Source organism: Glycine soja, chromosome 8 (genome assembly GCF_004193775.1).
Source record: "Glycine soja cultivar W05 chromosome 8, ASM419377v2, whole genome shotgun sequence".
Taxonomy (NCBI): Eukaryota; Viridiplantae; Streptophyta; class Magnoliopsida; order Fabales; family Fabaceae; genus Glycine; species Glycine soja.
In genome coordinates this window covers 9323197-9346958 of record NC_041009.1, presented here as the reverse complement: position 1 = coordinate 9346958, position 23762 = coordinate 9323197, and the positions used below count along the sequence as shown (strand labels likewise).

At 30.8% G+C, this 23762-nt stretch overlaps 2 protein-coding genes across 4 annotated transcripts; one reads left to right on the top strand and one right to left on the bottom strand.

The window, feature by feature from the left end:
- The first annotated feature begins 5846 nt into the window (after positions 1 to 5846).
- Positions 5847 to 8522, top strand: LOC114422976 (GDSL esterase/lipase At5g45670-like). Its single transcript, XM_028389556.1, has 5 exons — positions 5847 to 6198; positions 6996 to 7120; positions 7234 to 7479; positions 7671 to 7926; positions 8045 to 8522. Exons 1-5 carry the CDS (start codon positions 5946 to 5948, stop codon positions 8266 to 8268), a joined length of 1104 nt encoding a protein of 367 aa, XP_028245357.1. The 5' UTR covers positions 5847 to 5945; the 3' UTR covers positions 8269 to 8522.
- Positions 8523 to 13694: 5172 nt separating this feature from the next.
- On the bottom strand, positions 13695 to 21147 carry LOC114424293 (floral homeotic protein AGAMOUS-like). Of its 3 annotated transcripts, none has more exons than XM_028391135.1 (9): positions 21001 to 21147; positions 20163 to 20403; positions 16817 to 16901; positions 16593 to 16654; positions 16345 to 16444; positions 16168 to 16209; positions 15199 to 15240; positions 14924 to 15090; positions 13695 to 14007 (listed from the first exon to the last, which is right to left on the bottom strand). In XM_028391135.1, the coding sequence occupies exons 2-9, from the start codon at positions 20390 to 20392 to the stop codon at positions 14004 to 14006; spliced, it is 732 nt and encodes a 243-aa protein (XP_028246936.1). In that variant the 5' UTR covers positions 20393 to 20403; positions 21001 to 21147; the 3' UTR covers positions 13695 to 14003. The 3 variants fall into 3 exon arrangements, with proteins under 3 accessions (XP_028246936.1, XP_028246934.1, XP_028246935.1); XM_028391133.1 differs by lacking the exon at positions 21001 to 21147 and adding an exon at positions 20576 to 20810 and having other exon boundaries at positions 15199 to 15249; XM_028391134.1 differs by lacking the exon at positions 21001 to 21147 and adding an exon at positions 20576 to 20809.
- Between the last annotated feature and the right edge of the window lie 2615 nt (positions 21148 to 23762).

Genomic DNA, 23762 nt, shown 5'->3' with positions numbered 1-23762 from the left:
AGGACCTCAACTCGTAACGTAAGCCATTGCCCATTAGGCTCTAACAGTTTGTGTTGGACTACGCGCGTATAACAGCCTAGCATTGCTGAAGAAAACGTTACAGCACATTTCCCCTGGGCAATGTGCCTCATAATTATGCCCATGTGGTGGTTCATGCTTCATACCCATCAAATATATGCAAAAACATTCATATACATAGCTATTGCTTATTAGCAAGACACTTCTTATTATCATATTCAAATATTAGTACTACTATACTCTCTTTAATATCAAATATAAAACACTAATTAAAATTTGAATATCAACGATAAAAAGTCATTCAAACTAACTTTTCTATTAAATAAAAAATATTTTAAAAATAATATCATCAAATAAAATAAAACTAGTTTGAATTTTCTTATATTTAAAATCAAGAAAAATGTGTTTTTTTTCTTTATTTTTTTAGACATAAATAAATATTATTTTAATTTTCTTTAGTTTTTTTAAAGGAAAAATTCTTTATTTAAAAATGAAAGAAAAAGAAGAGTCGAATAATGGTACTATTTATTTTTGTATAATAAAATTTTGGATAATAGGATGGCAGACAATATAAATACAAAAAGTGTATTGGTATAAAAAATACTTGCATTTATTTCATTGGAAAGAAATTAGTAAGGGTTTGAACGTACACGATATATATATGATTTTGTCTTACTCCACTCTGTTACTGAGGATAGTTCAAATTGTGTAACTTAATATATAATGTAAATATTAACTAAAATTTTGAATATAAATTTACAAAATAGGTAATACTCCTCCTTGATCATTAAAATATCATTTAACATGTCTGGTTTACATCTAAAAAAAATGGGGAGACCATGATTTGAATAATCTTATATAGTGATTTGCAACAAAGGGAAACACATAAAGGCATGATGGATTATTTATGAAACAACTGAGTCAGCCTTTAATCACATGTTAATGAGTGCTATTCGTTGTCATGACTACTCATGATTCGATCAACATCAAGATTCACATCTGGGGCTCTTCTTTCAGAAAAAAAATTAAAAACTTTTAAGTGAAGGTGATCAAATGTAGAAAAATTCTCAAATAGGGGAAAATTTAATTCTGATAAAATACATTTCTATCCCTGTGCTTAGACATTAGGTAAGACATACTATTGCAAGTTCGTTAATTAGTGTACTTAAAAAAAAAGATCGTTATTGAATGCAGTTTCACATATTTTAAAATGAAATTGAAAGTATTGAGATAAATTATTCATATAAAATTATACTACTTTATAATTTACTCTTAACTTAAACCTTGTTTGGTACAAACTTATCTTAAATAAATTTTAATTTGCAGTAAAAAAGCTTAATTTAATTTATTTCAATTTTGAAAAGTTTCGGTACCAATCATTTAATTAAATTAGTCAACGATCCCTATTCATATAAAATTATATTACTCGTACTTTATAATTTACTCTTAACTAATTGGTAGGTACTAGTACAAATTTATTTTAATAAAATTTAATTCAATCTATATTTTTAAACATATTTAAATTTGAAAATTTTTGGTACCAACCATTAATTAAATAAGTTTACGATCCCTATAATTACATATCTTTTTAGATCTAGCAAAACGAAGGGGAAATGGAAAATGAAAAAGGAGAAGAGAAACAATATGAAAAGAGTTAGATTCGAAAAAATACTAACTGTGAAATAAATTTTTGCAGACCAAATTTTACCTCAAAACTAAATTGTAGGAACGAATATTGATCATTACTATGGATCACGGGTTGCAGATTTGGTTTGAATGCCAGAGCCATCCAAAAAAGCTAAGCTAACCTCTAGCCCTAGGCAAACGTCAACGACAACTTGCAATGTTGGATAAGCATCCATGAATTGAAGAGAGTGGAGTGTGGACTTTTTGCTATAAATGCATAATAGTGGAGTACTAAAACAAAGCACGTTACTCAGTATGACTTTGACAAACTCATTAAATTCTTCAACCCACTAACATTTATGATACTTGTCGTCCTAAAGTTTGGGGGTGAAAGTGTCCATTTAGTAAGCCAGAGTTTATCGATCTAATGGTAGGAAATGGGATTATTAGTTCAAAATTCACTTTCACCATTGTTCACAAAAATTATAGATTTTTAAAAAGTTTTTAAGCTTATTTTCAATTTCGGTCCCCTTGCATTATGTCCCTTATTATGCTCTTTCATGTAATTGAGTGTTCAGGTATTCATCATAAATCATTTTTCCATTTGAATCTTACCGTTAATTAACTTTAAGGTGTGTCATATTTAATGGTTTTCTTATAATAGAGACGATTTAATCCAAAACACTCAAGTAAAATATAATACTTAACTTGTCTTCTTAAGTTAAAGAGAAGTTATTTATGCTCATTTGTTGTGTTTATTTTCTCAATATTCACTTGTCAGGACATTATTGATATATCAGAATATTCCCGTATTCCAATAATTTTGGTATGCCATTGTGTTTGTGCATGCCACGTGGATATTCATGAGTCCAAGCTGATGAATAGAAATATTTTCCTTAACCCCGTATGTCTAATTATATGATTGGATCAATTGTATTAGAATCGGTTCAAATCTTGGTCAAAGAAAGATCAAATATATGGAGATTGGGTTGTGATTTGATCGGGAGGATACACAACCTCCTAGTAGTCTCGAACACTAATAATGTTGTAAGGATCCAGGAGGACACAATAGTATTAAGGTGTTAATTGCTAGATAGAAGAAACTTAACAATTTTCATGGGTGATATCATAGCATGGATCAAACTATTGAATAAAAAAGGTTTACTTAAGTGTTATCGAATGCTAAATAATAGCAAGTCATCTCTAATATTTTGCTTGTTTTTATAATTAGATGACCATATTAGCGACTGAAAAGATTTGATCAGTCATTTGTTTTATTCTATCTAATTCACCCAAAAAAGGTTTTATTCTAACCTTAATGAATGTTTAAATTAGTTGAGTCATAAGACAATTTTTGAATATTGAGAGTCTTAAATATATAAAAAAATTAAGTGATTTTATAATCATTTAAGATGCTTAAATATCAATTGGTTCTGTTTCGTTCCGTTTCATTAATTTATGTGTAGAGGGACAAGAAAGGAGACAAATAAAGTGGCATATTTATAATTTGATCATTAATTCCAGCTTCCAAATTACCATTCCAATGAATGAAACCAAAAGAGGTAGGTCCGGAGAAAAAGACATGGTTATTCTGATCATGTGTGCCGCTGGGTCATAGTCAGTAACCAGTTCATCGATTGAAAAGACCGGATTGATAGTCGTTAATTTGTAGATGCTGTTCCTAGCTGCATGCATGCTAATGCTATATATATAGTCCATTGCAGTTAATCTGGTGGGTAACTCTGATTTTATTTTTTATCATTAATCAAATTGAAGTAATTATATTAGTTGATTCATGTGCTCAATAATACAAAACACTTTTCTTTGAAATTAAAAGTTCAAATTTATAATATGGAAATAAATTATGTTATAAAACATATTTCTTAAAACCAATATTCTTATGTTCTGGCATAAAGCCCTAAACTTTATTTAATTTTAGTTATTGCTAGTTAAAGCTGGGGTGAAATACGTCCTTCAATTTCTCTAGTGTTTGAGGTAATAATAGGCGGTCGATTTTTCTTTTATTCACAACAATTAATTGACATTTACTTTCATGTAGATATCTCCACGGTTAATATTATCGATATAATAATGCAGGAAACGTATCCTTACATTCCATAAAAGAACTGCATGAAGGATGCACTTGCATCTAATGATTGATATTTGGGATATTTCTATTTATAATTCCTTTTTCGGTTATCAAGTTAAAAAGTTTATATGTGAGCTTTTGAGATGATCTAATCATTTTACAACGTATCCATATCTTTGCATAAACTCAAATTATATCTTTTGTTGGGCATATATTAGTTTAAAGGGAGAATGACAAAGTTGAAACATAATAATAAACATTTTTATGTGTAAAATGATAAATAATTAAAAAAATTTATTGGAACGACACTTATCTTAAATGGGAGGAAATATTTACAACGAGAAAGACTTATTTTTTTATTACCAAAATAGAAAAACATTGGCATGAGTTAAAAAAACAAAAGTCAGAGATGCAACAACAAAACTAAGATAATTCTCATTTGCGCGATAAAAATATTAAAAGAAACTGCAAACATGCACATGAAGATGAATCCATCAAACAACTACATGTTCTTTCTCTTGTCTCACTCTCATTCCACACCTTTAAAGTGGAGGTAGCACTATACTCTTTAACATTTTTTAATATTTGTTTATTATATATCAAAATTTATTAGAAACTTAAAATATTATAAGTAGATTTTATTAAATGAAAAATAACATTCATAAATTTCAATAAATTTTTATCAATAATAATCAATCTATTCAACAGAATTAAAAAGTGCATGCATTCATAACCAATGTTATGATAGTTTGAATAGAAGTGAGTTTAAAATTTTTAAGCAATTTCTTGAATTTAAGTGTGGTAGATGAAAAAAAATATGAATTAATGAGAAAGAAGATTTTACTGAAAGTGATAATTTAATTTTTTTTTACAAAAAATAATCGTTGATAAAATTAATAAATATTTTGCACGTATAATATAATAAATAAAATATTTCTAGCATTTTTCTACCTTTTAATTACTCTCTCGTTAACCAGAGACTTGAGAATAATTTCCATTGGCATGACCATACGAGATGACTACGATGATGTGCAAGACAGCCAAGTAGACATTGTTAACACATACATCTATTTTGTCAAAATCAAATACCAACATCTCACTTTATTAATCTATTATTTGGTCCAGCCAGCGTATAATTCACTTGCTGCTCTCGTGTTCCTTAACTAAACTGACATGCGTATTCGTGGTTTATGCTAAAAAAAAATACTAGTTTTTTTAATGTAATAGCTTTTAATTTTAATGAAATTAATAAATTTAAATATGTAAATAAACATTAATATTTTAATTACAAATAATTATTTATTAAAATAATTTTATAATATTAATTTATTTTGAAAATATTTTAAATTATTATAATACTTTTTATATACTTTAATTAATAATTAAAAAAATTAAACCATTTTTTCTCTATTCAATTCCTATATTCTTTCCCGTGTGTCAGACATAGGGTTTTTAGCTGCATATTAGTTGGTGGTGTTTGATGTACATAATTTTTTTCATCCTTGAAAATCACATTTCTTGAAAATTTTAGTATTTCTAAAAAATCATTTTTTTCTAAGAAAATGTTATAACGACTTATAAGTATATTTAGTACTATGTATAAAATATTTTCAGAAATGAAAGACATATTTATGAAAAAAAAAAAACTTTTCTGTTTTACAGAAATCTTGAATTTCCACCCTCTTTCTCATTGAAAAATTTCAGTATGAAACTTAATTAATTGAAAAAAATTCCCAGAATTGTTAAATGCCTGAAAATAATTTTAAAATTTTTGATACTAATGAAACATGAAAATTAAACATTCCTAATCTAAACTCAAAACAAAAACATAAAAGTGTCATACCATGCGTAAGTGTTTAAAATTAACAAGTCGTTATTAGTTCAAATTCCCGTCCTTGCAAGATACAACTCAACATTAAAGTTGGATCACATCACTGAACAGATTTCATCAATGAGGTAGGGGTAGTACGGTGGAATTGGTAATTGAGCCATTTCATTCAATCTCACACATATTACATCCGCGTCCATTTAATGCACCTAACCAACACTCCCAACCGTAAAAGCTACACTATAGAGCCTTATCTCTCTACTATATATATACTTGTACTCATGTCACACCCTCCACATTCAATCACACACACATGCCCCTATCTTCCATAGCTACCTAGATTATTCACTCCCTCCCTAACAAGCCACACCGTTTCTTGCTCCAATGGCAGCTTTGGATCTCACAATAAGCATGTTGGCACTCATAGTTGTTGTTGTTTCTCTTGGCTTGTGGGGTGGTGTTCAAGGTGCGCCACAAGTTCCATGCTACTTCATTTTTGGTGATTCTTTGGTTGATAATGGGAACAACAACCAGCTCCAATCTTTGGCTAGGGCTGATTACTTGCCTTATGGGATTGACTTCCCTGGTGGACCTTCTGGAAGGTTTTCCAATGGAAAAACCACTGTTGATGCAATTGGTGAGCTTGCATTTTCTTAATTGGCTTATAAACATTTCATGGTAGCATTTTAGTTGAAATGTATACTTGTTTGCATTATTGCATGGTCTTAAACTAGATTCACATGCAACATAACATGCATGCACCTTTTATAATCATCATTGTTAAAGTCATAGTTGTAATGAGTCAATTTCATCGAAATGGTCCTAATTAAGATCTGTTGTTTTTCTTCCCTATTTTTGAACCTATCAATTAACTGCAACTAATTAAAAGCTTGTTAATATATGCATGCATAATGTTCTATTGGATGACAAGCTGTATTATGCTAAAACCAGACAATAAATATCCACCACCTAGAAGGAAAGGGTGTAATTAAGATGCATTAGTATTTTTACCGGTGAAATTAAAATTTTAAAAAAGGAGTAACATGCAGATGTCAGTGAAGAAAATAACACTTTTGACACTAGAGTTGTCACTACTCTTGAGTTAGTTACCCCTAATAAAGGTTTGTGACTGACCCTTAAATTCCATTCACATGGATCTGTTTGCGCGGATTCAATGTGCAATTTAAGACCATAGTGTTGTGTAGTTCATTTCATTGACAAAGAGGTAGAATTGTAGAATTACAGATAAAGAAAGAAACAGGAAAGATTTACTGCCAGAACGTTACTCACCAGAAGTACTGATTTGGTAAAAAAAAACGAAAAAAAAAACAGGAGAAAAGTAGATCTAGCATATAAAAATTGATTCCTGTAATTATAATTATATAGAAAGGTTTCACTCTTGTTTTAACTTTAATTTCTGTTGAAATTTAACAGCTGAACTTTTGGGATTCGATGATTACATACCTCCATATGCTGATGCTAGTGGCGATGCTATCCTCAAAGGAGTCAATTATGCTTCTGCTGCTGCTGGAATTAGAGAGGAAACTGGGCAGCAACTGGTACCCCTTTATAGTTTAATTTTGCTTCATGCAACATCACTGTTTTAAATCTTCATTTGTTAACTATTTGGTACTGTTTATGTTCTAAAGTTGTTCATATATATGTTTTGTAGGGAGGGCGCATTAGTTTTAGGGGACAAGTGCAAAATTACCAAAACACAGTGTCTCAAGTGGTAAATTTACTGGGAAATGAGGACTCAGCTGCAAATTACTTGAGCAAGTGCATATACTCAATTGGGTTGGGTAGCAATGATTACCTCAACAACTACTTCATGCCTCAATTCTATTCCAGCAGCAGGCAGTACTCAACAGATGAGTATGCTGATGTTCTTATTCAAGCATATACTGAACAACTAAAAGTTAGTCTCTAGCTATCTGTCCTTTACCACTTCATATTCACCATCTTCATTTTTTCTCTTATAATATACTAACATGCATTGTTCAAAATAGCCATTTAATTTTTCAATTATAAAGTCAGGAATGAAATTGAAAATTGAAAAGCTAGTAGCTCCAAAAATTGAAATATTGACTGTTTGAGTTTGTCATTCAGACTTTGTACAATTATGGAGCAAGGAAAATGGTGCTGTTTGGAATTGGCCAAATAGGTTGCAGCCCAAATGAATTGGCCCAAAACAGCCCAGATGGTAAAACATGTGTGGAAATAATTAACACTGCAAACCAAATATTCAACAACAAACTGAAAGGTCTCACTGACCAATTCAACAACCAGCTGCCTGATGCAAAAGTCATCTACATTAACTCGTATGGCATCTTTCAAGATATTATAAGCAACCCTTCAGCCTATGGTAACTATTTTCTAACCAATGCATTTTATTTTATACTCGTAGTCGTGATTTTTATCACTTTTTTTAGCATCAAATAATATTAACTCATAAAGTTCTGTTGACATGAATCAATGTTCAGGTTTCAGTGTTACAAATGCTGGGTGCTGTGGGGTAGGAAGGAACAATGGTCAAATTACATGTCTTCCAATGCAAACACCATGCCAAAACAGGAGAGAGTACTTGTTTTGGGATGCTTTTCATCCTACTGAAGCTGGCAATGTTGTTGTGGCTCAGAGAGCTTACAGTGCTCAATCTGCATCAGATGCTTACCCTGTTGATATCCAACGCTTAGCTCAGATCTGATCTCTGAACAATGAACATGGTCTAGAGGGTAGTGGCTATTAAGCTAGTATGCCACAACCACATTTAATGTTCTTGGAATGTGTTACATCTTTTAAGGCATAAGAGTCTTAATTAAGTTTTCTCTCTTTTTCTTACATATTCAAATATGCTAAATGTTCATGGTTTCACTAGTACACATGTAATTTGTGGAAAAGTTTTGGAAGATTGCTTATTTAATTATAGTGAATAATAGTAGTATGCCGTTGGCTGATCGATTCTCCTTGTGAATGTTTATTCCAAAATGATTAATTAAGAGAACGTTCGCAACAAACTGTTCGCTTTAACATTTCTGGAAAAATAAATAAATACAAAATAATTGATGACAAAATACACATCTGGTGATAAAATCAATTTTGAAATCAATTTGGCATGGGTTTTATATATTTTACGGCTCTATAGTTAAATGAATGTAAAATTAAAAAATATAAACTAAATGAATAGAAATTTATAGGTTCACTTTAATTAAAAAAAATGGAATTCATGACATCAAGAAAAAGAAGAATATTTTTTAAAAAAAGATGTAATTTATGATAATTGATAAGTGTGTGTATAAATAAGGAAATTAAAATTACAAAGAATATTTATAACGAATTTAAGAGCATTAAATTTTTGAGTGAATTATTTCATTATTTTACTGGAAAAATTACATATATAGTTTTTTTTGGTGAATATGGAGAAATTATATATGCAAATATGCAATCAGAGTTTGAATTTGGATTAGTGATTTAGTGCACTTTGAAGAGTAAAGCGTAATTTGAATTAGCAGTTTTTCAACCAACGTACAATTGCCATTCCGTATTTATAGTGTGCCCTAAAATAAAAGAGTCATATTGCAATGCTTTGTTTCGTGGCAGCAGTATTCATCTGATTTGTAGTGGGACTAATCTATAGTATATACCACGATTAGCTACGTTGATTTGGAATGAATATTAATCGCAACACGACATATCTTGCAAACAGGTTGGGTTGTGGTTTTGTGAATTGTGTGTATTCTCTTTTCACTTTGAGTTCTTTTTTATTTTTATTTATATTTTTACGACGACATGTTAAAACTATTGTTTTGATGATTTGAAAAGATATCAACAAATTATAGAATTAAATGAGGAATTGGTGACTAACCTTGAGTTTTAAATCTATAAAGTAGAATAATGTTTGACATTATAAATTGTAATTTCACCCATCCGATTTTTACCCCTAAAATAATGAATAAGACTAATAATTAAAGATTGTGTTAAAAGAAAAAGGAGTAGTTAGCATCATTTTAGACGTGAAACTAAATTTGAATTCGTTAAGTAATAAGATATTTCAGATTTAAGTTTTTCAATAAAAAATAACTATTAATAAAATAGATAGAATATTTTGTATCTATAATATGATAAAAAAAATTGAAGAGAAAAAAAAAAAAACTTTAGCATCCGAGTCTTGAATTGTCAAGAGGTGTTTAAGAGATATCCTTGGAATTTGTTGGACGTTTTGAAGTCTGATTTGGTGTTTCCTTCGAAGTTCAAATTCCTAGCCGTTGGAGAGGATGCTCATAGGTGGCTTGATTGATGCCGAATTTCCTTGAACATTTACCACGGAAGCTCCCAAATCATATTCCAATGCCAAGTGTTAGATTAGAATACTGTGAAGAGTTACAATATTTATATATTACACAATAACAGTATGTGAAAAAGCTACTGGTAAGTTGTAACTAACTTGACAGATTTATATACAAGCTGTATTACAGAAAATAATCGAAAAAATCCACTATAAAACGACTATTTACAGACGACTCAATGTCCGTGTCTAAAACCTCCATTAATGGTTCAATAACATAGTTACTACTAGTTTATAATTATACTGATACTCAATGAAATTTTATTAGGTAGATAACTATTTATTAATAATTCTGACTAATTTTTTTTATCAGTATCCTAACTAATTTTTATGTAAAATATATTTACATTTTTTAATTTAAAAAAATTGATAACACTTATTATATGATTATATGTTTCTTGTACTAAAGAAAAAATATGACATTTCTATTTCTAGTGTAAGAAACGGCCGAGTGTTGGCTGAGAATTAAGGTGGCATGTTATGTGGCTTTTAGCATTACGACCTTCCACAGTCACAATTGGGCTGCCGCCCTATATGTATGCAATTTTGTATCACAAACTGCTAAGTGTGGTTGTATCTAAATTAATTAAACAACTACTCTTTCTTCTCTGGGGTGTTGAGGGATTTTCTTTTCTGTCACTAGATTCATTGGCTCATTTTTTTTAAAATTAATTAAACAACTCATGCATGTAATTTATTAAATTCAATTTTTGATATCTATTAAATTCAAACTTTACCTTGAGTAGTCTCTGAAAAATTTGTAAAGAAAAACTATGACTGTAAGGAATATTATTCTATGTTGAATTATATATAACTGCTTAATTTAGTTATTTTGATGTGTGAATTTTCAGTTAATTAAAATTTCGTTTTTATTGAATATAAAATATTGTTATTGCATGCAGCTGAGCTTTTGGGATTCGAAGATTTTATCCCACCCTTTGCAAATACCAATGGTTCAGACATACTCAAAAGGCGTGAATTATGCATCCGGTTCAGCGGGGATTCGCAAAGAGACCGGGTCACATTTGGTATATATGTCAAACTCTTACTATCTCTAATTATATATATACATCTTACCTATAATTTGGTTTTTAGATATTTGCCTTTGTGATTGGTGTGATGTATCATTTGTTTCATGCATTAAATCTAGTTACATGTTCATTTACTTGAATCTGATATTTCTAGATTGAACAACTCACTTTAAAGGTAAAGTAATTTCAATATTTGATTAGAAAATCAGCTATTGATATTAGCTATATAGGTGTAGTAATTTTTTTATTAAAAAATATTAATTATTAATTTATTAATTTTTAATCTTTTATAATTATTCAATTAATCTTATATCTCTTGTATATACACGATATAAAGCATGGATGTATTGAAATATGGACCATTGTGACTACTTAATTTATCCTCTCATGCTAATTAATTGAGCCAAAACCTAATTTCACTTAATTTTTAATTGCAGGGTGAGGATATCTGGTTGGGAGCACAGTTGCAAAATCACAGTCATAGTTTCAAAAATTACTAAGAAACTTGGAGAACATGACCAAGCACAGCAACACCTAAACAAGGGCTTATATTATGCGAATAAAGGCAGCAATGATTGATTACTTAAACAACTACTTCTTGCCGAAGCATTACCCATCAAGTCGAACTTATTCTCCTGAACACTATACTAAGAATATTCAAGGAATTTAAAGGTATTATTTTACTTCAAATTCTAGAAGAAATTTCCGTAACAATTTAATATTCCATTCGGTCCTTTTTATCAGAAACAAGTTTTAGTGTAACATTTATAATATGATGCGCCGAATAGTTTGTTGTTTCCTATGTGCAGGATTTGGATGAACTTGGGGCAAGGAAGTTTGCTTTGATAGGCGTGGGGCTTATAGGCTGCATAGTCCACAACAAGTCTCTATTCATGGGAAAGCTGGGTCAATATGGGTTGACGAGCACAATGGAGCATCACTCTTTTTTAATGAAAAGCTTAAATCAGTTGTTGATCGTTTCAATAAAGAATTACCTGATGTCATATTTTTCTTCATTAACAGTGCTGTGGTCTCACAGGATATGGCCTCAGCTCAAAGTACCCCAAACTTACCAGGTAACATTTTTTTTTTCTCTTCTTTTTTATAGAAAAAATTATTATAGTAGTACTAAAGATTCAATTGATGTATGTACGTATTATAATATACCAACCAGTATGGATTTTGTATAATTTATTGGACCTGTATATTCAAACACCTATTCATCTAAAATGGTTTTAACGTATTTGTCATTTCCTCGCGGAAAGCTTGTAACATGCATATGTAATGTATCTTTGTACTTTCCACAAAAGATTGTCTAACTTGAATTTGTATAATTGAAACTATGACCAAAAGGATACACGTGCATGTCTTCAATTTGTACTATTATGTTAATGTAATTATATGATCATATCATTTTAAAAAATTGAAAGGTAAATAGAGATATTGTTCCTTAAATATTAACTTTGGTTGGTGGCCACATGCATGCAGGGATTTCAGAACTTGCTTGAGGGTAAGTGGTGAACTTGCTTGAAGGTAAAGTGAAAACTATCTAATATCTTTCATAACTTTTGTTGTTATTGTATATATAGTGATATTCATCCATAGGCATTAATTCTGTTTCATTTCTTTTGGATTCATGTTTTTTTTTTATTAGCAGGTAAATGTTAGTTGTTAGTTTTTTAAATTTATGGTTATAACTAATTACCACCAAGATTAATAATATAAAAATAAAGGTTGTAGACCTATAAGAACGAGGTGTATTCGCTACACCCAATACTTGAAACCTAATTATACCTGAAATAAACAACAATTAGATTTATGTTTGCTCATTAATTTCAAATACACAAGTTACTCAATAATTTTCAAGATACTCAATTTGTTTGAGCAGAGTAGCAGAAAATAGTTTATAATTGGTGTTTTAGTTAATTGTAATCCTATTTATAAGCTTTGAATATAACCACATGAAGCTTAGAACACTTCTGTGCAGCTCTAACGATCAAACAAGTTGTTAGAGAAGTGCTTACTACTGTGTCAAGAAAGTGACTTGTCAGGCAGTGAAGCTGAGTAGGATGGTCTCACTCACAGTCACAGTAACCTTTCTCAAGTCGCTTATTTTCATGACACTTCTCACCGAGTTTAATCATTGTTCTTACCCTGCTTGTCTATTTTGAGCTTTTATCTTGTCTAGGTAACATTCCACCTTTCTCATCTTGCATCAGTACCACCCTTTTGATCAATTCGTGTCATTGTTTTTATATATTTTAAAAAGTTCAAAGATCCCGATCTCTCACCCCCAATATAACAATAGGTCTAAATTCTTTAATTGTTTCTCTCAACTTTTAATCTAACAAACTTGATTAATTAACATTCAGATACACATAATACTATAGTACATATTATACTGATATTATAGATACTTAAGTGCTTTTTTCCAGTTTTATTTTCTCACTTTGTTAATGCTTTTGCCCTTGGAACAATTGTCACTAACAGGAAAAACTATTATGGTTGTAGATCACAACACTCCTTTCAAGCTTCCACATAGAGCTGAGTATGTAGATGTTGAAGCAACGAAGATTGCAATTTCAGTAAGATGAAGATGCACTTGCATTTCCTTAACAATCCTGGAAAGTAGCCCAGGGCAGTGAGTGTAGACATTTAAATTAATCATACTCAAGAACATGGTGGATACTTAGTACCAATAACAATGGCTCCCCCTCAAAAAATAAATAAATAATCATACTCAAGAACAGTTGCATGTATGAGTAAGACCTTGAATTCATAGTAACTGAAATATGAAATAGACATATATAGAAGCCTATCTTACAGGAGTAATATGGAAAGTAAACAGAAGTTGACAAAATATGCCATGGTGCAATCTCTGTACTCAGAGTATCTGTATACATACTAAATAGTCCATAACATAGTACTGAGGGGAATACTTAAATGAATTCCCTCCATTGAGTTCTGCATATTTCCTAGGCTTTAGCATATTCCTATATATCACACTAGATGTCAAATACAAACAATAGGAAATCTAAGTCTTTCTCCTTCTCAAGCTTAAACTCTTCAACTGCACAAGAGTACAAGATAAAAGAACAACAATTAGATTTATGTTTGCTCATTAATTTCAAATATACAATGAGTCAAGTCTCCATGGTACACACAAATATGCCTGTCAACTAACAAATAACTTCAATGTTAAAACATTACTTTTGCAATGCAAATTAGTTCCGTTCTGTATATATTTTGTATTTTATATTAGGACTTGTTTACTCATTCACTCCCCATTATCTCATCTCTTTGTTTTGGGAAATCAAGTCATGGGACGTGTATATATCTGCTAATTCAAGCTATTATTGCAACTAAAATTCAATTTATGTTGAGAAAACAATTATTTAAACCCAACTAAAGAAATTCATTTGCCACATATATGCTTTTCTTCTTTCATTTATATTAATCCTAATTTCTTTCACGAATCATCTTTACTAATGGTTCAATTCTCCTATTATTACCTTTTTAACTGACATGTTATGACTATTGGGGATTTGGGATTTTCTGAAATCATAAATGTAGTTGACTCTTTTGTATGAAGAACAACTATATCCACAAGCATGTCCGTTTTTGTATCTTGAAAGACTCGTTAATTTGTTAGAATGATTCTTTTTTATGCTTTATATATATATATATATATATATATATATATAAAAGTAAAACTCAAATACTTGATAGTTTTCAATAACTTAGGCATATTACTCAAGTACTCATCTAGACCCCTTGGTTGTGCTTGTGCATGTGTGTGAAATATTTTTTTCCCCTTTTCACCATATTATATATAGGGGCAAGTTAATATCTATCCATAAAACCATTGGCTCTATGAGATTTGTTAATATGTAGTGACTAGTGATTTAATCATTAAGGAATTAAAACCAAATACACATCAAGTTATAGAATGAATGCGAAGCTTAGCAAGCAAGGGAGAAGCTTACACAAATTGAAGGGACATGTCTTGCCCGGCATACTGATTATTATTATTAGGTTGTAATCCAGTCACTTGGAAGAAGCCGCGAGAGTCAAACTGAGATTGCATCGATTCATAGCTTGTGCTTCCAGACAACCCGTTAACATTATGGTGACTCCTCTCACCTTCTCCTATCTACACACTCAAAAAAACACAAAAAATATTGATATAATGAAACTACAATGCAAACGTCACACATAAAAAAAATAAAAGAGTGAAGATTGATGATATAGAGTGACAAACCTTTGCTCTAAGAAGCTGGTTGTCATTGTGCAAGTATATCTCCTGTGCAATCTACATATTAGTTACTATGTATACTTTGAAAGCCGTTGTAGAAGAAATTTTGTACATCCCCTCACACACACAAAAATAAATAAATTAAAACTAATAGGCACCTATATATAGATTTATTTTGGGATAAGGATGAACATATAGTCTAAGCCAAAGTTTCATCAGGTTAGGGAAATATATATACAATTTGTCCAACTTTACACCGTCTACAATATTGTGATATGGTTAGATATCAGTGTCTCACATATTTGCTTTAAATTTGATATTTTTATTGTGAAATTGTTTTTTTTATTTAGAGAGTTTAATAAAATTTATTGCAATTTTATTTCTTGAAAAACTAATTAAAAATGTTGGAAATTTTTTGCATAGAAATAGTATATAATATATTGAACTAAATATATCTATAATATTATAAAGTGTAAATATAAAATTCCACGCTCACAGATTAATAATTATATGATCTAATTCAGTTTTATTTATTCGTGACAATATTTGCGGCTATAATTCACATATATACACAAGATTCAATCCTTAAAAATTTTCATTTTCTTTCTAGATCTTATCTTCTAATTAGTTTCCTTCCGCTGGGGATCTTAGGCCTTATTGAGTGGCATCTTTTCAAGATGGTTCCTCTTTAATTAGGCTCTAGGAGCTACTCAAGCTATCATGAATAGTAGTCATGCAGCAATGATCTATCCTCACTACCATCTTTGGAAATTAACCTCCAAATTTGACCCAGAGGAAACTGACAAACAAACAGAATGAAGAACATTGTAGAGCCCTAATACAGATATTTGTGAAATCCTAACTAGAGGCCATTGGGATAAACCTAATAAACTTGATTAAATTGTAATGGGATTAGAAATGCAAAAAAAAAAGAACTTAAAATTAAAACATGAATACAAGGAAAACATTAATTACCCTTTTCTTCATGTGCTCAATTTCTGCAAATAGCATCTCATTCTATTGTAGGTGTTTGGGAAGTAGCACATGAAAACAAAGGAAGAAAGGACAAAATTAGATCAACATATATATAGTAAATCTGCATATTTTATTCTTTCAAAATCATAGAAAGAAACTTCTTGTTACTAGAAATACCTTCTTGGAACGAATTCTGCTGATTCCTTTTTCTAATTTAGTCTCTAGGTTTTTGAGATCCTTGCCATTCATGGTGCTCAAACCCTCACCCATCATTTGCCTGCAATTCAAAACATGTTTACCAAATATTGGAGTAATACTTGAGATCCTCTTCATATGTTTTTTTAATATTTTTCAATTATTATTTTTTATTGTAGTGAAAATTTTCTTCTCCTGTTAGTAATACGTGAACGACTAATGCCACTTGCCTATTGTGATTCTGCAGATTGCTGATCTGCACACGCAGTTTGGCTGCTTCTTGCTGATAAAACTGAGATTTGAAATCATGGTTAAAAAAGTTAGTTTATTCATTGCAATTACATTCAAATTCCTTTTCTGGAAGATATTAATTTAATGTATCTATCATTGTTTAATTAGTTTCAAATGAAGTTTCTCTTGAAAAAAACGTAGAGAAGGACATGATAATGAATACCTGAGCATTAGCCTCAGAAGCAGATCGTCCACCACTAGATGAATCTGAACTTGCTTTCTTGTACCTCTCAATTGAAGCTTTGACGCTATAATGACAAACAATAGGATCACTTACAATTTATATATTCATTGTGCTAAGTGATATGACAATGGTATCTAAGTGATAAAGGACCATTGTGAAAGAACATTATATAAGCACAAAAAATAACTTTTTTTTTAATCTAATAATCTGCAAGAGTAAGATCCCTGTTACGAAAAAAAAAAACCTTATATGCATTCACACAAGTTGTCCTGTTACAAGAGTATAACTAACCCAAAAGTCAAAGAACATGATTGACGACCAAAATATTCCGGTATAGCTAGCATTCAATCTCCTTCTCCAGTAACAAAAGTTTTTGGAAAATATTATTGATAGGCGAAGAAACAAAAAAGTTCAGAATGATAACAAATAATTAATCTTAGTAACTTGTTGGCTGCCTTAGTCTTACAAAATTTGTAATCTGCATCCTAACTAGGATAGTTATATTAAATGCTTTATGCTTTAGGTTCCTTGTGATTATTAACCCCTTACCCTGCAACTTAATTGATTATAAAAAGGTTTTTGTGAATCCTAGTTCAACCAAACAGTGCACGGGCTTTCGATATGACTAGCCCCGGATTTTCTATCTTGTATCCTTAACCCATGTTGAGGGTAAGTAATTTGGAAATCAGAAAATTTTCCTTGCATGGTTGAAGAGAAAGATCAGGAAAATTGTCACATTAACTACATTTATGGTTTGACTGTATAAATTACTAGGATAATATTATTAATGAAAATTTATAATATAAACTAAACTTTACCATTGAATTTTTGTATGAATTAGTATTGTATATATATATATATATATATATATATATATATATATATATATATATATATATCACATCTCTTGAATTTATATTCCTTTATTTATTTATTTTTTCTCTTCGTGAAACTGTCAGCTTTATTGGATTTACATCTTCTAGATTTCATAGAATAATAAAGTGTAAATAATTAGTAATGAAAATGTAGTTAGTAAATTCTAAAAATTCACAACTGGTAAATAACTTTAAATTCTATAAATACAAACAACTAATTTTAAAATCAGTATTATCATTTTACCACTAACTCTAAGGCATTACAGTCTCTGGAACGTACATCTTCATCCGACCCTTTCAATTTGACCCTTTTTTTTTTACTTTGTGCGTAAATAAAAAGAAAAAAAAAGGAACAACTGTGCTCGATTAATTTGAGGTCAAATCATCCAACTGGTTCAGTTAACCGAACCTCAAACGCAACTTTTCACAAAAGTAATAAACATCACATGATCTAATTATATCAGAAAGAAACCTCGACTGGAGTCAAAGTCTGATTGGATGTGATAAAAATAAAATCTTAAAAAACGAAAATTAGTGATGAAACAAAAAAACCTTTTCACTATTGCAATGAATTGATACCTTAATATCCTCGAGCCACTGATTGGCTGCTGCTGCCACGGTGGCACAGGTTCCCACAATATGATTGGTTCAACCATTTCTAGACCTATTTTTTTATCTGCCACTTCGCATCTCACAGTGGATAATGCTCTCAACCACACCTCCTTGCTCACCTCGATTCTAACCATCTAAATTTGGTGCAAGATTTTTATGTTACATTTACTCAATATGATACCATATACTATGATTTTTAATTTATTAATTTTTTTAGTCTTTTCTGTGTGAAAGTGTGTACATCACAGCCGTTCATTTCAGCTACTGCAATATTATCAGCAAGCAAGAGCAGCAGTTGTACACTTTTCTATTGCATAGAAGAAGCCAAAATGCTCAGAACTCTCTCATTGGCTCTCTCAAATTATCGTACGTTGTATCTGACCCCATTTACATCACTCACTCACCCTCTCTCTCTCGTATTCATTCAGCTTAAAAAACCCTTCTTTTTCTTTCTCAGTTTACAACTTTCACAAATATGTAAAGTTCAAGATCTTGAGCAAATGCAGAGGCTCCAACAGCTACAAGTGAAATTATGATGATGCAGCGTTTTGGACCCTCATTGTTTCATCACTCTCATTGTCTTTTGCTGTTTTCCAAGCTATGTAAAAGAATTTTTTTACTCTATGCTGAAGAGTGTTTCCCATTGGAGGGGGTGTTGTAGAAGATCCAACTTTTAGGGTTCAGATGCAAGAGTTAAAGAGATGCGAATTCCATCTTCCAAGTATGACTTAGTTAAACTCTTTTCAAAAGTCAAGAACTGAAAAATCACGTGTGACGTGTTCAAAGATTCTTCCAACCAAGACAAAAATAAAATAAAAATCTTAGTCTAGAGCCACCCTTTATTTTCCTGAAAGCCCTAACCATAGTTACCAAACTCCATTTCCTAAAATGGGGAAAATCAACGAGCAATAAAATATTGAGATTAACTTTGATTATTTTCTGGTCATGCTGAGATGAGAAAAACCGTTTCTTTCTTTTTTCTTCCCCCTTTGCTAATTAGTTATGCTCAATTCATGTAGTAGTCCCTAATAAAACCCTAATTTCTAGGGTTATTTTTAGCCCAGTACGAGATTTTGTTGCAATGGGTTAAAAAAACCATTTTTTTAAAAAAAATTACCCCTTTACTTATTCCAGTTTAACTCATTGAGTCATTGACAATTTGTTGAAACTGTACTATGATTTTTTCTTTTTTGTCTAATCATCAACTGGTTTGTTACTAAGGAAATTGGGCTAATGGAAAAGATGAAAGCTTTAGCTTTTTAGTTTTAGATGAGTAAAGAAAGAGAGAGAGAAGGAGGGGAGTGATAGAAGGGGAAAGAGGAAAAAGGAAACAGAAAGTTTATGAGAGTTTTAGGGATTGGCTGATCTCACAGGCCTTCATAATTTCCCTAAATCCTTTCCTCGTGCTACTATAGTTAACAACCATAGTGCTTCTATATCTATCGCGTACACCAGATCTATGTGCCCACCAAATCAAGAACTAAGAAAATAATTGTTATGAACAGAAAAAAAGAGAACAAGAATGAGTTTAAAAGCTCATAGAAGAAAGGATAAAAAAAAAGAAGCCAAAATAGAAGAAACAAAGACTAGTGAACCGTGATTATAGAAAACAGACAAATAAAAAGAGGAAAAATTAACTCTATTTATATTCTAACTGCATCACAAAAGGGATTAGGTTCTTTGTGCTTAACTCCATCAGAAGCAGCATAAACAATATTTCTAACATGGAAAAAACTGAAAAACAAAAATAGGAAAAGAATGAAAGGAAAATTGGGAAGAACACATAAATTAAGCTTGAAAAATATTTTTGAAGAGATTGAAGAAAAGCAAGCAGGTACCTGTTATTAGCATATTCATAGAGGCGGCCACGGTTTGAAAAGACAATTAGAGCAACCTCTGCATCACAAAGCACAGATAACTCATATGCCTTCTTGAGCAAGCCATTTCTGCGCTTGCAGAAGGTAACTTGTCGACTGGTGGTGTTCTCAATCCTCTTGATCTCAATCTTCCCTCTTCCCATCTTTCTCTGGGGAGACTCTGATGACATGGATTGGTTTGGAAAAGCCATGTTTTTGCAAGCTGAATCAAGTAAAAGTATCACATATCATTTTATTGTCCTCATATAAACACACCCACACACACAAAGTATGTCTTCACAAAACACATAAGTAAATTTGATCTTTCAGCTATCTTTGTCAGGTTAGGAAGCATCTGAAAAGAAAAGTAGAAGAAAATGGAAGATTGGAACAACCTCTTCACCCCTCAAAGACTAATCAAGCTGAATCAAGTAAAAGATTATATCATTTTATTATTCTCATATAATCACACACACACACACAGAAAGTATATCTTGACAAGACACATAAGTAAATTTTGATCTTTCAGCTATTTTTGTCAGGTTAGGAAGAATTTGAAAAGAAAAGTAGTAGAAGAAAATGAAAGCTTGGAACAGCCTCTTCACTTCACCCCTCAAGAACTTAATCCAACATTAAAATCATGAGCTATTTATATATATTTATCTCCAAAAAGTTTCATTTGCTTGTAATAGCTAGTTTGCAATCTAGGTGTATTGCAAAATCTTGGTTTCAAGGGAAAAAAATGTTTGATTTACCCCAAAAAGAGGTGAACCATTGAGAAAGGATTTTAGATGATGTTTCAGTATTTTACTCAACTAACCTGGTGAGGAAACAAAGTGAAGAAGTTATGTTCAGGACAGGAGAGCAGGTTCCAGCCCTTAGAAGAATAGTGTATATATTTTTCTCACTTTTGTCCACTTAGCAGATCAGGCAGGAGATATCAGAAAATGAAACCAAAGTAACCAAAAATGGGTATTTATAAAGTGAAAAACAACTTTTCTTCCATAATGGTTTATGCATATATGAAACAAAGTGTGTGTATACACACACACACTCATCTGCATCTGTATATATTTTATTCACTTTTCTTTGTTTCTTTTGTTTTTATTTATTGAATCACTTGAGGTGAATCAAATTAATTGAATTTTGTTAACATTTTTTATTTTAACTTTTAAGAAATTCATTCACCAAGTGAGGGAAGTAGGGCATGAGAGAGAGATAGAGATCTTGAAACAATTATTAATGGGGTGAAAGGGACGTGGAGCGAAGTTGAAAACTTCGAACAAGAGACATTCCATGATATGATTCAGTCAGTGGAACCTCTTTTCTCTTGTGTATCTCGTGTGAGGTTTTAAATTGTGATGGTGGTTTTGTGATCATTAATTCTTGATATTGTGAAAATTGTGAACAAATATGACTCAATTCTTGATGTTGCATTGTTTTTTTTTCTCTCTTAAAATTCAGTTTAATTTTCAAAAAATATAAAGTAATAGATAATACAATATTAAAAATTCAATTAAAAAAACTGGTCTCTGTGCATTTAAAATTATTATTAAAAAGAATGCAAAAGGTCTATGCAATGTGTTTTACGTACCAATTAATTTTATGTGTTGTTAATTGATATTCAGTGTCACAATTTACAATGCAAGTATAAAAATTTTATTCACAATGTCAAATGAACTTTCTTTATACAAAAAAAAAAAGAAAGTAAAAAAAAAAAATTCACCATTGTCAAACGAACCTTTTGAAACTTTGCGCATAAAAAGTAAAAATATGTGTTTCTTCTTTCCTATTTCATGTGTACGTTAACTCGAGTTTAAACACTAGTCAATTAAAAATTGTAATATGTTTTTTCATAAGTAATGTTTTTTTTATATAAATAGTAGATATTATTAAGCGTGCAAGTTAACTAACCTAAAATTCTTCAACATAATTAAAACTCTCGAGTATGAGTCTTAGACATGCCGTTACAATTTATACTATTAACATAATTAATTACAAAAAAAATATTTTTAAAAATAAACTATAAGAATATATAAAGTTTTAAAAATAGGAAACAAAAGAAAAATAAGGTGTTTTTTATAATTACAAATAAGAGTGGAAAAAAGAAGATAGAAAAGGAAAATAGGCGTGATCCTGTTCCAAGTAAAAGTTTCCTTTAACTTCTACACATATTTAATGCATCATGTTCCTAATTTTCCATTTTGGGTACTCTACGAACAAGTGTTTCAAACCATTCTCATTCTTCTGGGTATTGTATTAACTTTTCTAACAAACTGACAATCACGAACAACGCGGTATTATTATTTTTAGTCCTTTTTGAAGGTTCTATCTCCCACTGATATTTACAATGAGAATGAATACCATATTAAACCTCCCTTTAAATATGTGTGCTTAATCTTGGAATTGTATTAGTGATTAGTTATACCGTGAGACATCTTTCGTCATTGTAATTGACAGCACATTGTACCTCCATTCGGTAAACCAAAAGTTGAAAGCAATTGCTATGTGAATGTGACAACGTGAGTTAATTCATCTCCTCACGTCCTTGTGCTGGGTCACCCTTATTTATTAGATGATATGTCTAGTATGGATCAGGAAGACAAGAATCTTTGGTGAATCACATTTAACAGCCGTTGGATTAATCTTCTTTTGTTAGTAGGATGCACGTTTCACACAAAATTCCTTCTCTCTTGGGTTTTCTTCCTCGTCATTCTCTGCTCTCTTCAACAACGAAAAAAGAAACAAGTCGTTTGGACGATGTTGTCATGCTCTTTGATGGATTCCATGACTTGCCGACAACCAAAGCCCGACGGTGTTGAGGCTACCGTAGAACTTCCTATGGTATCAAGTCTACCTACAGTGGTAAGGAGTGATTGAGAAAAGAATCGATTTTTTTTTTGTGTTGAATCGTAAAGGAGTGATTTTTTTTCTGTAAACTTTTAAGTGTATTTTTTTTTTTCAGAACAATGATTTCTTCTTCTTCTTCGTTTGCAATTATTGATTCCTCTATCTAACAATTTTGATTTGGGTTGAATCTTGGTTTTATGGGTTTGAATGACCTTTGTTATCAATTATGGATTTTGGATTCATGAGTATGGCTCCATATGAGTTCCAAGATTGCTTTTTTGGACCTGATTTGTTATTATGTTTTATCAGAAACAATCTTGGATCTGATTTTGGGGGAGGAGAGCTTCCTGCAGCATTTGGGGCGGTGGTGGGTACGTCTGGACGGAGCCTCCGGAGGTGCTCGAGAGTGGCCGGAAACGGAAAAGAGTCTGCAGCAGAAGGAGGAAGAGTAGGAACGATAGAGTTTTATTATGGAGGGTGTATAATGCGGCTGTGCACCTTAGATTAATCCAAGAGTCACTATCATTTGTGCTTGGTGGACCACTACTACCACAGAAGCCATCTATTTATTATACATATATTATATACATGCATGATATATGTAAAATCAATTACACAAAAAAAATGTAAAATTAAATTTTAATTTTTTTTCATCTTTAACATACTTTCATAAGTAACCCACTAGGTTGTCTTAGTGACGAGGGTTAGGATAAATACATGATTTAAGTTCAA

Coding starts and splice junctions, on each gene's coding strand:
- LOC114422976 (XM_028389556.1), top strand. CDS start 5,946: ATGGCAGCTTTGGATCTCACAATAAGCATGTTGGCACTCATAGTTGTT. Junction 7,121..7,233: donor AGGAAACTGGGCAGCAACTG/GTACCCCTTTAT, acceptor TATGTTTTGTAG/GGAGGGCGCATTAGTTTTAG. Junction 7,480..7,670: donor CATATACTGAACAACTAAAA/GTTAGTCTCTAG, acceptor TTTGTCATTCAG/ACTTTGTACAATTATGGAGC.
- LOC114424293 (XM_028391133.1), bottom strand. CDS start 20,392: ATGGCTTTTCCAAACCAATCCATGTCATCAGAGTCTCCCCAGAGAAAG. Junction 16,902..20,162: donor TATGAATATGCTAATAACAG/GTACCTGCTTGC, acceptor TTGTCATTATAG/CGTCAAAGCTTCAATTGAGA. Junction 16,655..16,816: donor CTTCTGAGGCTAATGCTCAG/GTATTCATTATC, acceptor TTCAAATCTCAG/TTTTATCAGCAAGAAGCAGC.